The sequence below is a fragment of the Leptonychotes weddellii genome, chromosome X (genome assembly GCF_054177405.1).
Source record: "Leptonychotes weddellii isolate Sample4059 chromosome X, ASM5417740v2, whole genome shotgun sequence".
Taxonomy (NCBI): Eukaryota; Metazoa; Chordata; class Mammalia; order Carnivora; family Phocidae; genus Leptonychotes; species Leptonychotes weddellii.
In genome coordinates this window covers 18277001-18294445 of record NC_138385.1, presented here as the reverse complement: position 1 = coordinate 18294445, position 17445 = coordinate 18277001, and the positions used below count along the sequence as shown (strand labels likewise).

The 17445-nt window shown below is 36.7% G+C and overlaps 1 protein-coding gene across 8 annotated transcripts in view; it reads right to left on the bottom strand.

The window, feature by feature from the left end:
• SMARCA1 (SNF2 related chromatin remodeling ATPase 1) overlaps positions 1-17445 on the bottom strand; it is a 265313-nt gene that overhangs the window by 238272 nt on the left and 9596 nt on the right. For all 8 annotated transcript variants that reach the window (XM_081808280.1, XM_081808281.1, XM_031027442.2 and 5 more), the window contains exons 6-11: positions 14543-14722; positions 10189-10344; positions 8691-8822; positions 7654-7722; positions 3048-3157; positions 380-606 (exon numbers count right to left, since the gene is read on the bottom strand). In XM_081808280.1, the coding sequence (XP_081664406.1) occupies positions 380-606; positions 3048-3157; positions 7654-7722; positions 8691-8822; positions 10189-10344; positions 14543-14722 (874 nt within the window). The remainder of the gene's footprint in view (positions 1-379; positions 607-3047; positions 3158-7653; positions 7723-8690; positions 8823-10188; positions 10345-14542; positions 14723-17445) is intronic.

Here is a 17445-nt window from a genome sequence, read left to right as displayed (position 1 = left end):
TTCACACTTCAGTTTCATTGCCCTGTAAAACACTTCCCCCTCCTTTTTCCCATGATTTACTTCTAGACATTCTCCAGGGCTCACTTCAAATGTCACCTTTGTGAAGATTTCCCCAACTCTGTTTCTCAACATATGGCACTTATCACAACAAATTTCAACTGTTCCTCCTCACTACATTGTTTGTCCAAGGCAAAGACTGTTGTCTTATGCATCTTTGTAATAGCCAGCCCATAGGACAATTCCTGGCAGATAATAAGTACTCAACAATGTTTGCTGAATGAGTGAATGAATAAATGATGGGTAAATATGCAAAATGTTATTCATACACAAGTCACTAATATAAAGTCATTTCATGTTAATGTATAGATTTGTAACTCACCCTGTTCTTTGAGTTTGGCCAACAGTTTATCAAGAACTACCATTTTACCACTGTTGCTGACAATGTGCTCATCAGTGGTATAAGGTGGACCAGGTTCAGCACCATCAAACAAGTAAGGATGATTACAACACTTTCGAAGCTGCATCAGAATGTTTAAGAGTCGCATCTTGTCCATCTTGCCAGCAGAATTTAACACATCAATATCTTTCATCAGGATTTTTGTATACCTAAAATTTTTAACTATAATTAATCATTTATTATATGTAATTGATAAATCACTAAATTCTACTCCTGAAACCAATATTACACTATATATTAATCAATTAGAATTTAAATAAAAATTTGAAAAGAAAAAAAAATAAAAAAATATTGTTTTGGTGAATATGTGGTGAAATAGGAAGATCTTATAAACTGACATGGATATGTTAGTACACTCTTTCTAAAGGGCAATTTGGCAAGATAGGTAATAAGTTTTAAAATGTGAATATTCTACATCTACAATTTCGTCCTTTGTAGATAGCCACATAAGTGGAATAGTGTTCATCACAACACTGTAATAATAAAAAGTTAAAGCAATCTAAAAAAAAATGTTCAGGGTGCCTGGGTGGCTCAGTCATTAAGCGTCTGCCTTCGGCTCAGGTCATGATCCCAGGGTCCTGGGATCCAGGCCCATATTGGGCTCCCTGCTCAGCGGGAAGCCTGCTTCTCCCTTTCCCACTCCCTCTGCTTGTGTTCCCTCTCTCGCTGTGTCTCTCTCTGTCAAATAAATTTTTTTTTAAAGTTAAAAATAAATAAATAAATAAAAAGTTCAATGTCATCAAGCAACATCCCTTTACTGATCAGCATAGAGTCCTATTTAAAGATAAACAAATTCGATTTGGAGACTAAATCTGATCAGCAAAACCAAGAAACTTTTGAACATTTTAACTTGTATGTTGCCTACAAACCTGTTTCCTCCTGCTTTATCCATTGCTACAAATTGCTATCAACTGATAACTATTCAGATAACCATATCTGATAATTAATTATTCAACAACTACAATATTTGCTGAAAGTTGGCATCCAACTTTTTCTTGTTTGAGCTAAAAACAACCACAATTTCTTTTTTTTTTTTTAAGATTTTATTTATTTGACAGAGAGAGAGAGCAAGAGAGGAAACACAAGGAGGGGAGGGGGAGAGGGAGAAGCAGGCTTCCCGAGGAGCAGGGAGCCCAACGCAGGGCTCGATCCCAGGACCCTGGGATCATGACCTGAGCCGAAGGCAGATGCTTAATGATTGAGCCACCCAGGTGCCCCAACAATCAAATTTCTTATACCTAATCTTCGTAAGGCATTTTTTTCTGATCCATAAACATTTTTCACTATCTTTTGTTGACCTTTACCCAGGTGAAAATAGACCTATGTATCCACCTGAACAGTAATTAATACTTAATTATAATAATAGCCAAATTTTATTGAGTGAAAGTGCCAGGTATCATGTGAAGGGCTTTATATAAATCATCTTGTTAAATCTTCACAATTTTGAGGTATGTATAGAATCAACCCCACTTTACGAATGGGAATTCAGGCAGCTAAGAGAGGTTAAACAACCTACTCAGGGCCACAAAAAGGGACAAAGTCAGAGTTTGATCTTATGTCTGAATCTAGAGAAATATACTCTTCACCACCACCCTATACTGGTTTCAGTAGTACAGAAGTCATTACAAATAAAATTAGATCACTTGTAACATATATTAGCAACATTTTGCTTCTCTTTTTTTAAGTAGGCTCCATGCCCAACACAGGGCTTGAACTCATGACCCTGAGATCAAGACCTGAGCTGAGATCAAGAGTCAGACACCTAACCAACTGAGTCAACCAGGTGCCCCATAACATTTTACTTCTTTTAGCAGCATTATTACATAAGCATGTCTAATTTATGATTCCTTGTGACTTCTCTTGTCAATTTCCTGCTTTGCCTGTATTTATCAAACCAATTCAGCTTCTATTTTTATAATATCTATAATTGCTATTCTCATCCATCTTATTATTACTTATTATTATGGTTATTACTATTTTCACTGATGGAAAAAGAGTATCAAACAAATGTGCAAGTGACAGTAGTCTCTTTAACCCTGACACTGACTCATCAGCTAAGTATTATTATCCCCATTTTATAGAAGGGAAACTGAGGTTATATGATTTACCCAAGCTAAATAGCTACTAAGGGACAAAGCATGGGATTCAAATACAGTTCTATAATTAATGAGTTCATGTGGTATAATGAGCACTGGGTATTACATAAGACTGATAAATCACTGACCTCTACCTCTGAAACCAATAATATATTATATGTTAATTAGTTGAATTTAGATTTTAAAAAATATTTTAAAAAAATACGGGTCTATAAAATCAAGGCCCATGCTCTCTCCCAAAGGCTATCAGCACTACTCTCTAACCAACTGAGCTAACCAGCCAGCTCATGCTCTCTCCCAAAGGCTAAATAAAATATTCACCAATTTTCTATTAAAATATTTGAACTACTTAACTTGCCCTTTAAACATAAAACGTAAATTTTGATCTAAAGGCACAACTGAAAAAAAATAAGGGCATAACTGAACCACTACAAAGCTAAATTTTAATAAATCCTTACACATAAATAAATGCCAATGGAAATAAAATAGCTCACCATTCTCGCTGCATTTTACTCAGTCCCAAGTAAATCTTTATTTCCTTTTTAGGAGGCAGGCTCTTCTCTACATCAGTTTTTATACGACGTAACAAAAATGGTTTTAAAACCTAAAAAGTGATAGTTTTTATAAAAGTTTATAAGATATTTAATATTATAAACCATATATTTCATTGACAACACCCTAATGTGAAATTTACTTCCCAAAGCATAACCTGAAAAACACTACCAATGCCAGTTGCCAATTTTCTCAATAGAAAAGAACCAATGGCCCATTAAAAAATCAGAACAGGGGACCTAAATTAGATATTCATAATTTGATAGCACAAAATACATTAAAAAGACAAGATTACTGACTATTGAGTAAGCATGAATGAATCTTTTTTAAAAAAATAAAAAGCTGCTGTCATACAACATTTGTTTTTTTATTCTGTATAGGAATAATTTTGATGGTAACAGACGTTTTTCCAGAAAAGACCTACAGATGACCAACGGACACACTAAGAAAAGATGCTCATCATCACTCATCATCAAGGAAATGCAAATCAAAACTGCAATGAGGTTATCACCTTATATCTGTCAGAACGGCTAGTATCAAAAAAATAAGAAATATCAAGAGCTGGCAAGGATGTGGAGAAAAAGGAACCTCCATACATACTGTTGGTGGGTATATAAATTGGTACAGCTGCTGTGGAAAACAGTATGGAGGTTCCTCAAAAAAACAAAAATAGAAATGCCATATGATCCAATAACTCCACTACTGGGTATTTACCCACAGAAAATGAAAACACTAATTTGAAAAGCTATACGTACCCCTATGTTTATTGCAGCATTATTTACAATAACCAAGATACAGAAGCAACACCTAAGTGTCCACTGATAGATGAATAGATGAAGAAGATGTGGTCTACATATATGTGTGTCTGTATACATATATGAATACATACACATGCATGTATGTATGTAAATATACACACACACACACACACGATGGAATGTTACTCAGGCATAAAAAAGGGTGAGATCTTGCCATTTGTGACAACATGAATGGACCTAGAAGGTATTACACTAAGTGAAACAACAAGATTTTTTAATCTTAGAGGAAATCTGAAGTCAGAGTATGAATCAGAGAGTCTCTACAAGTGAGATAAAAATGCAGGCCATTTCAAAATAGTTAAATATATGAATGAAGAGAAAATAGTTCAATGTTAAGGAAGATATGGATGAATAGAGAAAAAAGATGAAATAATCAGTATATACCTGCCAGACAGATTCCATCACAGGAAAGTAATGTGCTACCATCATCTATAGAGTACATGCAATGTGCCAGACAGTGCACCATGAACTTTACAACCCAGAGTACTAAATCCTTACAATAAATCTTTAAGGGAAATGTGATTATTTTAATTTTCTTTTTTAAAAAAGATTTTATTTATTTATTTATTTATTTATTTATTTTAGGGGCGCCTGGGTGGCTCAGTTGTTAAGCGTCTGCCTTCGGCTCAGGTCATGTTCCCAGGGTCCTGGGATCGAGCCCCGCATCGGGCTCCCTGCTCAGCGGGAAGCCTGCTTCTCCTTCTCCCACTCCCACTGCTTGTGTTCCTGCTCTCGCGCTCTCTCTCTCTCTCTCTCTGTGTCAAATAAATAAATAAAATCTTTAAAAAAAATGTTTAAAAAAATTAAAAAAAAATAGGGGCGCCTGGGTGGCTCAGTTGGTTAAGCGACTGCCTTCGGCTCAGGTCATGATCCTGGAGTTCCTGGATCGAGTCCCGCATCGGGCTCCCTGCTCGGCGGGGAGTCTGCTTCTCCCTCTCCCACTCCCCCTGCTTGTGTTCCCTCTCTCGCTGTGTCTTTCTCTGTCAAATAAATAAATAAAATCTTTAAAAAAATAAAAAATTTAAAAAAATAAAAATAAAAATATCTATTTATTTTAGAGAGAGAGAGAGCTCGAGCAGGGGGAGAGGCAGAGGGAGAGGAAGAGGCAGAGAATCTCAAGCAGACTCTACGCTCAGTGTGGAGTCCAACATGGGGCTCAATCTCACAACCCTGAGATCATGACCTGACCTGAAACCAAGAGCCAGACACCGAACTGACTGAGCCACCCGGGTGCCTTTCAATTGTATTAACTCAACCAAAGTCATTTTGCTAGTTAAGTGGTAGAAGCCAAATTCACACCCAGATCAAGCTGATTCTAAAATCAGCTCAGTCCCTGATTAGCTGTTGTGAGAGCCTGGACAAGTTCCTTAACTTTTCTGAGCCTGTTTCCTCATCCATTCATCAAAAAGTTATAGTATATGTATATGACAAGCATTTTAAAATGAGAATAATGATACCTATTTCCAAAGCTGCTGTGAAAATTTATGATAGTACTTGTGTAGAGCTTAATCACAGTAGACATTAGTAAATAGAAGCTATTACTATTAGAGATCTATGGGGGGTAAGGAAAAGAAAAGAGTGAAAGACAACTTCTGATCTCTGGTTTGAGCCTCTTAAAATTGTCTGAGAGATTCTTTAAGAGTTTAAACTGCCTGTGAGACATTTAGACAGAAAGACTCAGAAGACTGTGGGATATGCAGAAACTAGGCAAGAAATAATGGAAAGATAAATTTGGGAGTTATAAGTAGATAGGTGGTAGCTATAACCAAGGAGTGGATCCCCAGGTAGAGCACATAAAAAAGAAAGTCAAAGACAAAGCCCTACAAAACACTAAACTTTCAGGGACAGACTGAGAAAGAAAACCCATAAAGGGGACTGATAGGAGTGGCCAAAAAGATAAGAGAAAATCCAAGAGACAATCCATTCTGTACCCCAGAAACCAGGTAGGAAAGGGTTTCATGCAGGAGTGGTTAGAAGTGCTAAGCAGTACAGAGAAGCCAAAATATTGAGCAAAAAGTATACCCTGAATTCAGCAACTGGAAAATGACTGAAGACCTTCCAAGATAAGTTTCAGTTGCGTAGAACGGATAGAAGCCAGTGGTCAATGAGTCAAGAGTAAACAGGAGATTAGGTAGTGGAGATGGAGAAAATAAACCACTTTTTCAAGAAGCTTAGCTATCAAAAGAAGAGACCAGAATCACAGCTAGAGACACACAATGATAAGAGAGTACTATTTTGTATATGCGTGAGGGTGGGTGCATATGGGTGTGGGTTTGGATTTTAATAACGGAGATACTTGAGCATGTTTACATGTTAGGACAAAAAGCCAATATAGAGGGAGAGCTAGAAAAATCAGTCAATAAAAAGGATAAATTATGGGGAGAGGTCCCATGAGGAAACAGGGAGAGATGAGATCCAGGGTTCATGTCCAAAGTCTTAGCCAATGACCAAAGAAAACACCTCTCCCTTCAGAAAGAAGATAACACAGACGCAGATATCCTTGGAAGCTGGATATCTTTAAAGGAGTTCCTACCTAATAATTTCTCTTTTCTCTTTGAGAAAATAATGATGCTACTTACGGAGAAAGGAAGGGGGCAGAGAGTATCTGGGACAGAAGTCTTGGGGAAATTGAGGAAGGCCTGAAGCAGCTGTTATTGGAAATGGGAAAGAATGCTATAGAAGGCCATGTTGAAGGATTGCTGACATCATCAAACCCCAGCTTATGTTATAGAACATGAAACTGGAGTTGCTCCCATCTGTACAATTGTATAACCTTCTTTATCAGTGTTGAACAGCTCCAGTACAGAACAAGGCACTCTGCTAGTAAGTGGTAGAAGCAGAATTCAAACCCAGAAGACAGAGACAGTTACAGTATTCCAGTGTCGGGCTTCCAGGGCAGAAATGGCAGATAGACAAGAAAAGAAAGTTTGGGAGTATTGGCAAAAGGGTGGTTCAAGTGATAGAAAATGGGCTCATTGTTTGGTAGAGAAAAAAGTAACAACAGGGGCACCTGACTGGCTCAGTCAGTGGAGCCTGCAACTCTTGATCTTGGGGTTGTGAGTTTGAGCCCCATGTTGGGTGTAGAGATTACTTAAAAATAAAGTCTTTTTTAAAAAAAAAGAGAGAGAAAAGTAACAACAGAAATGAGGTGATGGATGAGAAAAAGCAGGGGTCCAAGGACTGGAGGTCTCTGTAAGGTAACAGAATAAGTACAGAAGGAGTAACATGAGTGAAAGAGCTAAAAAAGGATATAAGAAGTTGTTATCAAAGAATGGAAAACTGGTATTTAATGAATGTGAGGGAGTCACCTGGAGATGAGTGGATGACAGAGAAAAGAATGGGTGGAAGGTGGACCTGCAAGATAACTTCACCTTAAAGGAAGAGTTCTGTACATGATGGTGGAGAACTAGTGGCTTACAAGTGGCACTGGGGAACTAGAAAAATACTGATGCCATCTTAAGGACCTATGGGGTACGCGAGTATGAACAGCCTCTACTCGAGAGGACCACATTATCCATGTGGGAGAGCTGAAGCAAAAAAGCTGTTCCCTAGACAGGCTGAAAACAGAGTAGAGTTCATTTCCCAAAGAGGCTGCCAGAAAGACTGGAAGGGAGAAGCAGTGAGACTGAGCCAGGAGGTAAACCCAAAAGTTCAAACAGATTCTATGGCAATTTTGTTTTCTGGGTTGGTATATATATTTAATTACTAAATTTGCTTGTCTATTACTTACTGCGTGAAGTCTTTCCACAAGTTTTTGATCACCAAGACAATTTTTAGTGTCAAACCAAGAGTCAAAGTCCTGTGGAGGGGTGAAAATTTTGCAGTAAGCACACAGGGGGTTGGTTTGGTTTTTTTTAAATAAACTCAATATTGTATAAATTCTCATACAATGACACAACAGTAGTTCATTTTAAAAGCACTTTCAAAAATACGTTCACTGTGATGGCCAATATTATTTACTTCTCAAAAATAGCTAAAATACTGGAGGAGTTAAAATTTGAACTCCACCAGCACTGTTTCCTTAAAAGTCTTTTATTAGGCTTCCCCATATCATAGTAGCATTATATCCAGTTAAGAGTTAGAGTAGGAATAAGAATATAAAATGGAAGGCACATAATGATAACAAAAATTTTAAACAAACAATAAAAATAAACCAAAGCAAGATAAGGTATACAAACCAATGGATAGCTGAACTTGGTACTTTTTATTATCAATTAATATCAGAAATGAGAAAAATCAAGCTCCAAAATCCTTAAATCATTCAATTCAGTTTGCTGCACTAGCATAACCTTGTGTTAATGATAAAAACAATGTAAATCACACATTTACAAAATATGCTGTTTTTCTAATCACACATTAATTATGAGCTCTTTAGTGCTCACCAAATGTTAATGACTACAATAATCAAAGACCATTTTAAAGACTCCACCTGCCAAACTAGTATGTAGAAAGCCCTTCTAATTAAAAGAAAATTTTGAATTTACTATTATGAACTCAGCCTATTTCATATCAGAAGTTGTGACAGCAATGCAATATAGGCAAAGTTTAACAGGCAGAATACTCTCAAAGAAAAGATACATTATTCCTCTAAATATCCCCATTTGAAAAATTTGTGCTTAAGAGCTTTTTTTCTGAGAAAACCAAAACACACAGATAAAGAATTACAAATGAAAAAGAACTATAAATTTCAATCTACATTCTATGCTTTGAAAACAGATGTCTGTGAACATAAGAAAATCATATTTAAAACATATGACTTAAACTTACATCTGCAGAATTAAAGACATCAGGCAACAAAAAGTTGAGTAATGCCCAGAGTTCATGCAGGTTATTCTGCAAAGGTGTTCCAGTTAGGAGCAAGCGGTTGGTTGACTTGAACTCACGAACAATCTCAGAAAGCTAGAAAAATAGTAATTATGTTAACATCGCTTTATTTATTAGAATTCTCAAAATTCAGTTCCTTATCCAACCATGTTTTGAATAAAATAAAACTTGAAAATTATTTTTCTGAACTAGGAAAATATCCTAGTTCAGGTGACATTGCCACAATGAATCACAACTGAACAAAATATCCTAGGCATTTCTACACTTGCAAGAATGCAAATCATAGTCATACCTCAGACCCCTCCCTCACTTCAAAAAATTTATTTTCTCCATTTTGGGTCCACAGAAACAGTCAAAACTCCATGGAATCCAGGATAGTCACTTTACACAATAATATCCCCTTCTCCCTGCCAATCATGTTCATCTACATACCTAGCCAAGTTCTAACTTGGCTTGGTGACAATTTCTAAGCACCAGAGTTGCACCCATTTTTCTTATCTTATATTAACTTTCTAAATATAAAGCTATAGGGGCTCCTGGGTGGCTCAGTCATTAAGCGTCTGCCTTCAGCTCAGGTCATGATCCCAATATCCTGGGATCGCGCCCCGCATCGGGCTCCCTGCTCGGCGGAAGCCTGCGTCTCCCTCTCCCACTCCCCCTGCTTGTGTTCCCTCTCTCGCTGTGTCTCTCTCTGTCAAATAAATAAATAAAATCTTAAAAAAAATAAAATAAACATAAAACTATAAAAATTAAAGCACAAAAGCATAAAAGAACAATAACCTTATCAATAAAAATGCACATTTTTATAAAACTCTTAAATAATTATTCTCTAACATGCATCCTTTTTTATTCGGTATTAGTTTCAATTTGAAATTAGTATGATCCACCTGGTAGTTTTCCTCCAGTTCTGTCCCTGTTTCTCCCAAAGTAGCCCAGTGATCCAAAGAGAGGTTCATCATAATAACTGATGCTTTTCCTACTGTTGATGGAGTTGAATGGCAAGAAATATTGATATTTTTCAAAATTAACACCACACTCTAATTCACACAAATCAGATAATTCCAAGAAATGATTTTTTTCTAATCCTTATGAATACACATAAGCTGGTAGGCTCCTCAATAAAAGGCAAATCAATGCAAATGACTTTTGTACACCAAATATTACCAAAACATTAAAATATTGTAGCATAACAGAGTTAGGCTGCAACAAGTATAGCAAATGAACACCTAATTTTCCTTATATTAAAAACTGTGCTCAATTTTCATTTGTCTCATATTCAATAATTTAAACTTTAAAACCATTTTTAAAACTGATTTTCATTCACATTCTGTGAATAAAATCACAATCTTCCAGCCCTTTTTAATTTTGAATACACAGAAGTAAACAAGCAGACATGGTAGTGAAAAGAAAACTTTAACAATGATATTGAAAACTGGCTTACCTTAGATTTTTCATTCTTTATTCTATGAGCCTCATCAATGACTAGGTATCGCCAATGAAACTTTTTAAATACGGATTTTTCTTTAATTACCATCTCATAAGAAGTAACACAAACGTCCCATTCTCCTGGCATCATTTCATCACGAATAAAAGCAGCCTAATGCAAAATAAAGTTCCTCATATTAGAATACACTGACAAGATGGTCACAGAATTATAACATCAAGAGAATATTAATAATTATAAGAGAGAGACCTGGGAATCATTTAGTCTCATCCATTTTAAAGATAGGAAAACCAAGGCCCAAAGACACATTTGTGGGCAATTATCTGGATGACATGCTAATATATTCATCAACAAAAGAGAAGCAAAGGCTTCCCTTAAAAGAGTACAGCATATCCAATGAACTGGAGTAGTTCTTATCACCAGAAGATGACTACATTACTAGACTCTCTTCATAGGACAGATGGTCCAAAAAAACATGGGTGAAGTAACTGCCTTCTGAAAACCATGTTCTTACCAAGAGCCAAGCATTACTAACTATTACCAATACAGTTTTAACAAATGAAAAGAACTCAATATAATGATTTCAACCTTTTGAGATCTCTTAATATGTTCCTTCCCTTTCTAGCAGGAATGAGTCACATATTTTGTTAAGGAGTCATGAAAGCCCATTAACGCTTTTGTGAACTTCCTGATGTTGTTTTGAGGCTACGGATATGATTTTATAAAGGGGACTTGCTCTATCTAGTACAGGAGACTATTTAAAACAGTGAGACTATTTAGAACTGTTGTTAAATCTTCACAGGCAGTGGCCAACTAGTAGCCAAGCTGACTGAGAGCATTTTTAACTTGTATGAACTGAATTCCAGATGTTACAGGTCAAAATAAAACCACAGAAGTTAACAGGGAGCAGCCAAATCTATACTGAGAAGGTTCTGATTAGTACTGTAAATCTGAAATTACAGTACATAAACAAAGTAACTGTTCACTGCAAACTCATTATTTCATAAACTCAGTTATGCACCAAACACGCTATAGACTCATTGAACAAATATTTACTGAGTGCTTATATATACAAAAGGATCCCCTGGACTAAAGCAGAGAACAGAAAAAAGGCCTTTGTAGAGATCTCAGTTGCACTCTGGGAAGTGGTCATATTGAAAAAGCTAATTAAGACATTAGGGAATTGGAAACAACATAAAGAGAACCAGGGTACCAGACCCCATTTGGTCTTGCAAACACCTTATCTTTCTTTGATTTTGTGAAACACTCAGTTTAATGGTTCCTCCTACAGTTTCATGAAACATATGCATATTTTTAATTTAAATTAGCCCTACTTTGAAATTTGTGTGACAGAACATTGAATATCACATAATCCAAAAGCTCTCACTTTATAGGTGACAAAATTAAGGCCCTTCAAGAGTCACTCAACATCACACAGTCAATGGCAACACCAGAACTAACACCAGATCTCCTGTTTCCATCTCCAAGATCTTTGATGCCTCTGGAGTGGAAAAGGAAGGGGTCAAAAACCAAGTTTTGTGGGGTGCCTAACTGGCTCAGTTGGTAGAGCATGCAACTCTTGATCTCAAGGTTGTGAGATCAAGTCCCATGCTGGGTGTGGAGCCTATTTAAAAAAAGAAACACTAAAAAACCTTACTTGGGATTCACACCTCTATATACTTCAGGACTACATTAGTATCAAACTGGATCAATAGTATTACTAAGAATTTCCCAACTCAATCAAATACCCGTTATAATCTACATCAAATTTTTTAATAACATATTGACCTCATAAAATATTTACAAAAGGCCAGGAAACTATAAAGACCCAATATATCTATCCCATGTGGTACCAAGATTCAAATCTGTCTATAAGTAATAATCTGGATTTTCACTATGCATACTGACATCAATCTCTAAATGTTGAATATAGTACATTATTTATGTTATTAATAATTACCAGTTTGCAAACTCTTTTGCCCATGGACCACAGTAAAATTATAGTTTAGGTTGCAATCCTTAAAAAAAGGAGCAGTACATGGGCGCCTGGGTGGCTCAGTTGGTTAAGCGACTGCCTTCGGCTCAGGTCATGATCCTGGAGTCCAGGGATCGAGTCCCGCATCGGGCTCCCTGCTCGGCGGGGAGTCTGCTTCTCCCTCTGACCCTCCTCCCTCTCATGCTCTCTGTCTCTCATTCTCTCTCTCTCTCAAATAAATAAATAAAATCTTTAAAAAAAAAAAGGAGCGGTACATATCCCCACCATGAGTGAAACACTGCCATTTTCCATTCTTTTGTATCTCAGTGTTTTAAAAAATTCTTGTCTCCACCAACATGAATTCCCAATATTAATGAGTGGCAATATGAAAAACACTGACTTTCGGGGCGCCTGGGTGGCTCAGTTGGTTAAGCGACTGCCTTCGGCTCGGGTCATGATCCTGGAGTCCCGGGATCGAGTCCCGCATCGGGCTCCCCGCTGGGCGGCGAGTCTGCTTCTCCCTCTGACCCTCCCCCCTCTCATGTGCTCTCTCTCTCTCTCTCTCATTCTCGCTCTCTCAAATGAATGAATAAAAAAAAATCTTTAAAAAAAAAGAAAAAGAAAAACACTGACTTTGAAGACTGGTTTTCAAGATTAAATTTTTGAAGCTGCCAGTAAAATCCCAACCTCCCATGGGGTAGAGAGCCAAGAGCCAAGCATTACTTGGCTTGATAGAGTCACAAATTAAATACATCCACTTTTTCTTTTAGGGGTGCCTGGGTGGCTCAGATGGTTAAGCATCTGCCTTCGGCTCAGGTCATGATCCCAGGGTTCTGGGATCGAGCCCCACATCTGGCTCCTGGCTCAGCAGGGAGCCTGCTTCTCCCTCTCCCTCTGCCTCTCTCCCTGCTCATGCTCTCTCTCTCTCTCTCTGTGTCTCAAGTGAATAAATAAAAATCTTTATAAAAAAAAACCTCGAAGAAATACTTCATTAAATCCTTGGGTTCCATATAATATAGTTGAAAACCACTGACAGTTTTACTGAGATACCTGGAAACACAAGCGTAGATATTTCTCTTTTGCTTATGACCTTCAAGAAATAATTTCAGCCAAAAATCAGTACTTTAGAAATGCAAAGTTTTATAAGGAGTGGTATTACATCAAAGAACAGCAGTGAGGGGCACCTGAGAGTGTCTGCCTTTGGCTCAGGTCGTGATCTCCAGGTCCTGGGATCAATCCCTGTGTCCAGCTCTCAGCTCAGCAGGAAGTCTGTTTCTCTTTCTCCCTCTCCCTCTGCCCCTCCCCCCCACTCGTGCTCTTTCTCTCTCTCAAATAAATAAATAAATAAAATCTTTTTTAAAAAGGAAAGAACATCAGTGATTAGAAAGAGTTCTAAGTGACTAATTTGCCACTGGGAAATATTAGGCATAGGGAAGAATCAAGCCCATAATTCTAAATTTATGAGCTCAGTATTTCAATACTTAAATTATTTATAAGTTAAATTTAAATAAATTTAAGTAATTTTTCTTCAAGCAAAATGATAATAAAATTACATAATTCATTATGCTACCATTCTTTTGAGAATATCTTTTGATAGCCTATCTAAATATGTAAAATAGAATAAATCTTTAAACTATGTCCTCTGGAGGCAAAATAAAGGCAAAGTTTAATAATATGCTTTCTAAGCTGATTATTCATTTTGATATTTTTGCATAATTTATTTATTTTAGATTAATTCTACAGTCCTAAATAATTGTAGCCTACTAGATTGACAAATGGCTAATTTAAGCAAGAGCCCAGAATTCCTAATATCTAAGAATGTATGCAGATATATATTTTTCTATTCAAAGACCAAACTGAAAGTTGTGTCTATGCATAAACACAAAACACAATGCTCTCCATACAAATAGAGAAGGTTCCATTCATGTGTGTAAGCACACACATGTGTGCATGTATACCAAGTCAAAGTCAAAAATAAAAAAATTAAACATAAAAAATTAAGTCATGCAGAATTACACAGTTTTGGAGTCAAATAGCACAACTGATAGAGTCACTGATAAGATACACTGTCAATAAGGACTTTTTTTATAAAAAGATATTTAAAATGCAACTCAAAAACGCTGAGGTTAATGACCTAGTTGAATTAAATGCAGATAAGCATAGTAATGGATTGTCTGTTATTAATAAGTAACACATCTACTTCACAGGAGTGTTGTGAGAATTAATTAATATATAAAAAGCACTTAAACAGAGCCTTAACGTAGAGTTATTTACTAGTAGCAGTCAACTTCAATGTCTTTTATGGTAATAGTAGGCAACTTAACCCCAGAAATGATGTTATTCTTGATGGCCTCTTTAAACTTATTTCTCACTTACTCTCGCATCCTTGTCTCCGACGAAACAAATAACACGTAGAGATGGGACCCATCGTTTAAATTCATTCATCCAGTTGTATAAAGTAGACTTTGGAACTAAAACCATGTGAGGTCCAGGAATGTTTCGGTAATGTTTCAGGTAACCAAGCAAAGCAATCGTTTGTAAAGTCTTACCAAGACCCTGCATTACCATTACAAAGAAAAAAATCCATAAGTGTTTATTTAATGAAACATTTTGTTAGTAATAACATTACAAAAGACATTTGTCAACTATGTCACATAGGGAAAAATTTAAAGACCTTTGTTTTTTTAAGTGAATAACCATTCCAATTTGTACTTACTGTGTGCACAAAAAGAAACCAGGGACTTGCAGGTAGAAAGCTGCTTTGTTGCTCCTCTTAAAGGAGCAAGCAGTCTACTTTATAATTTTTTCTAAAGGCAAAATTAGGGATTTCATGTGTATGCGTTTCGCACTCATTTCCCTTATCAGCCTGCTTAGATACTGGTCTTTCTTTCCCATTGCCCCCAACATTATTATAGCCCAGACATGAAATATTCAAACTATGCATCTCAAGGGACTTGTGGCTCTCTGTACTTGCATCTCACACCCTTGAAGACCTATGGAACCATAAAGAACAGAACATAAAAGAACTCTGCAGCCAGAAAGGGCCTTAGAGATCACCTGGTCTGGTGAACTTTTTAAAAATAGCATATTGAGGGGTGCCTGGTTGGCTCTGTCGTTGGGCGTCTGCCTTCGGCTCAGGTCATGGTCCCAGGGTCCTGGGACTGAGCCCCGCATCAGGCTCCCTGCTTGGCGGGAAGCCTGCTTCTCCCATTCCCGCTCCCCCTGCTTGTGTTCCCTCTCTTGCTATGTCTCTATCTGTCAAATAAATAAATAAAATCTTCAAAAAAAATAGCATATTGAACACCACGAACCCACCACCTAACTGATGAGAAAGGGAACAATGTTCTATGCTGTGTGGTCTTTTAAAATTAAAGAGTTTCTGGGGGCGCCTGGGTGGCTCAGATGGTTAAGCGTCTGCCTTCAGCTCAGGTCATAATCCCAGGGTCCTGGGATCGAGCCCCACATCAGGCTCCCTGCTGGGCAGGGGGCCTGCTTCTCCCTCTCCTTCTCCTGCTCTCCCTGCTTGTGCTCTCCCATGCTGTCAAACAAATAAAATCTTTAAAAAAAATAAAAATAAAAAATAAAAGTTTCTGGCTTTATCTCTATGCAAGGTATATATTTGCATTTATAAACCTAGGCTTAAACTATTTTTATAGGGTTTATCCCATCTAATATTTCACTTAATGAGATGCATCAAAACCTTAAAATATCTAAAATTCCTTAATCAAGTAATTCCATTTTTAGGAATCCCATGGAAATAATTTGAAAGGTGCAGGAAAACTAAATTACAAGGGTTCTTACAACAGTATTATTACATACCATATGTACATATATATCAACCCATACATACTAAATATACGAAACATATACTACATACTACACATCAATCCAAATAACCCGCAATAAGGGAGGAGATGAATAGAACTATGGTAACTCTCCAGGATTAATTGTTATAGAGTAATTAATAATTACTTTTACAAATATTTGAATTATGTAAAAAAATGTATGAATATGAAGAAATCAGAATACCAAATTATACATACAATATGATCACAACTATGTAAAATAAACACATCTGGAGTTAAAATACTAAAATGAAATATGCCAAAATGTCAACTGATTATTTCTAGGTAGCATAATTATAATTTACTTTCAATTTTTTTCTTGATTTTTTCCAAATTTTCTATACTCCTTATTAAAGTATCTTTCCCTTTTTTAATAATCAAAAAGTATCTGGTATCAGCATAAATTCAGTATGAAGGCTCTTTAGATCCTTTAGACAGGCTGCAGCCAAGAGGAGCTTGGGGCAAATAATCCTGGTCTTTCTGTTATCCAATTAACCAAGCTCCTCCCCCTTTGAGCTAATTGTAGTCTCCAATCCAGAATACTAAATATAAGGACCTACAGACCCTTGATTTAAAGGACCTCCTGCCACACACCTAACAGCTGCTCAGCATCTATGGGATCAACTACTACACTACATGTTACTTAGCATAAATAGTCATGTAAATATGGCTCCAGAGTCACATATATAGAAGTATCACTGGGTCATAAAAATCTAGAACTCCCCCCCCCCGCCCTCTCTTAAATCCCATCTTACTCATTTGGTCTTAAAATACCAATGTAGGCCTTCATGTACTCCCCTGATCTGCTGAATTAGCATCTTAAATGGTCTTACTTTTTCTCTTTGGTCATTTTATTTATATGCCCATCATTCCTTAGCTTACTTCCCAGGTCCCACCTGGTACTCTGCTATATCAGGACTCAACATTGCTCTTTACTTTTTTTTTTTTATTCCATCTAGTCACTTTCTGAATGCTCACACATTGAGGTGCTTACATGCATTCATTCATGGTTTCATCATTTATTGTTTGGTTTATTCATGCACTCATTTAGTGTTTGGTTTATATACCCCCACTTCATTACCAAAAGGATTTCAGGTCGCCTACAAAGAAAATATGTTTCAGGTGGCCTACAATGAAAACATGGAACATAAATTAATGGTAAAATAGAAATAAAGAAGGGCCAAGGGAAGATTAGAAGGTATAGAATAGAAAAAGGCATAAAGGCACAATGGGCTGGCCATTATGTTACACAGGGTCTCCATTTTGGCATTCATTTCGGCTCTGAGTTTCCTGGAAGCCAAAGTGCAAACAAAAACAAAAGTACAAGGAGGTTTTTTAAACCATATGAGGAAATCGCACTAAGAATTTGTAGCCTGTGAAAGTATATGTTCTAGAGGTTACTTAAAGAAACAATTCTAGACTTTACAAATGCCT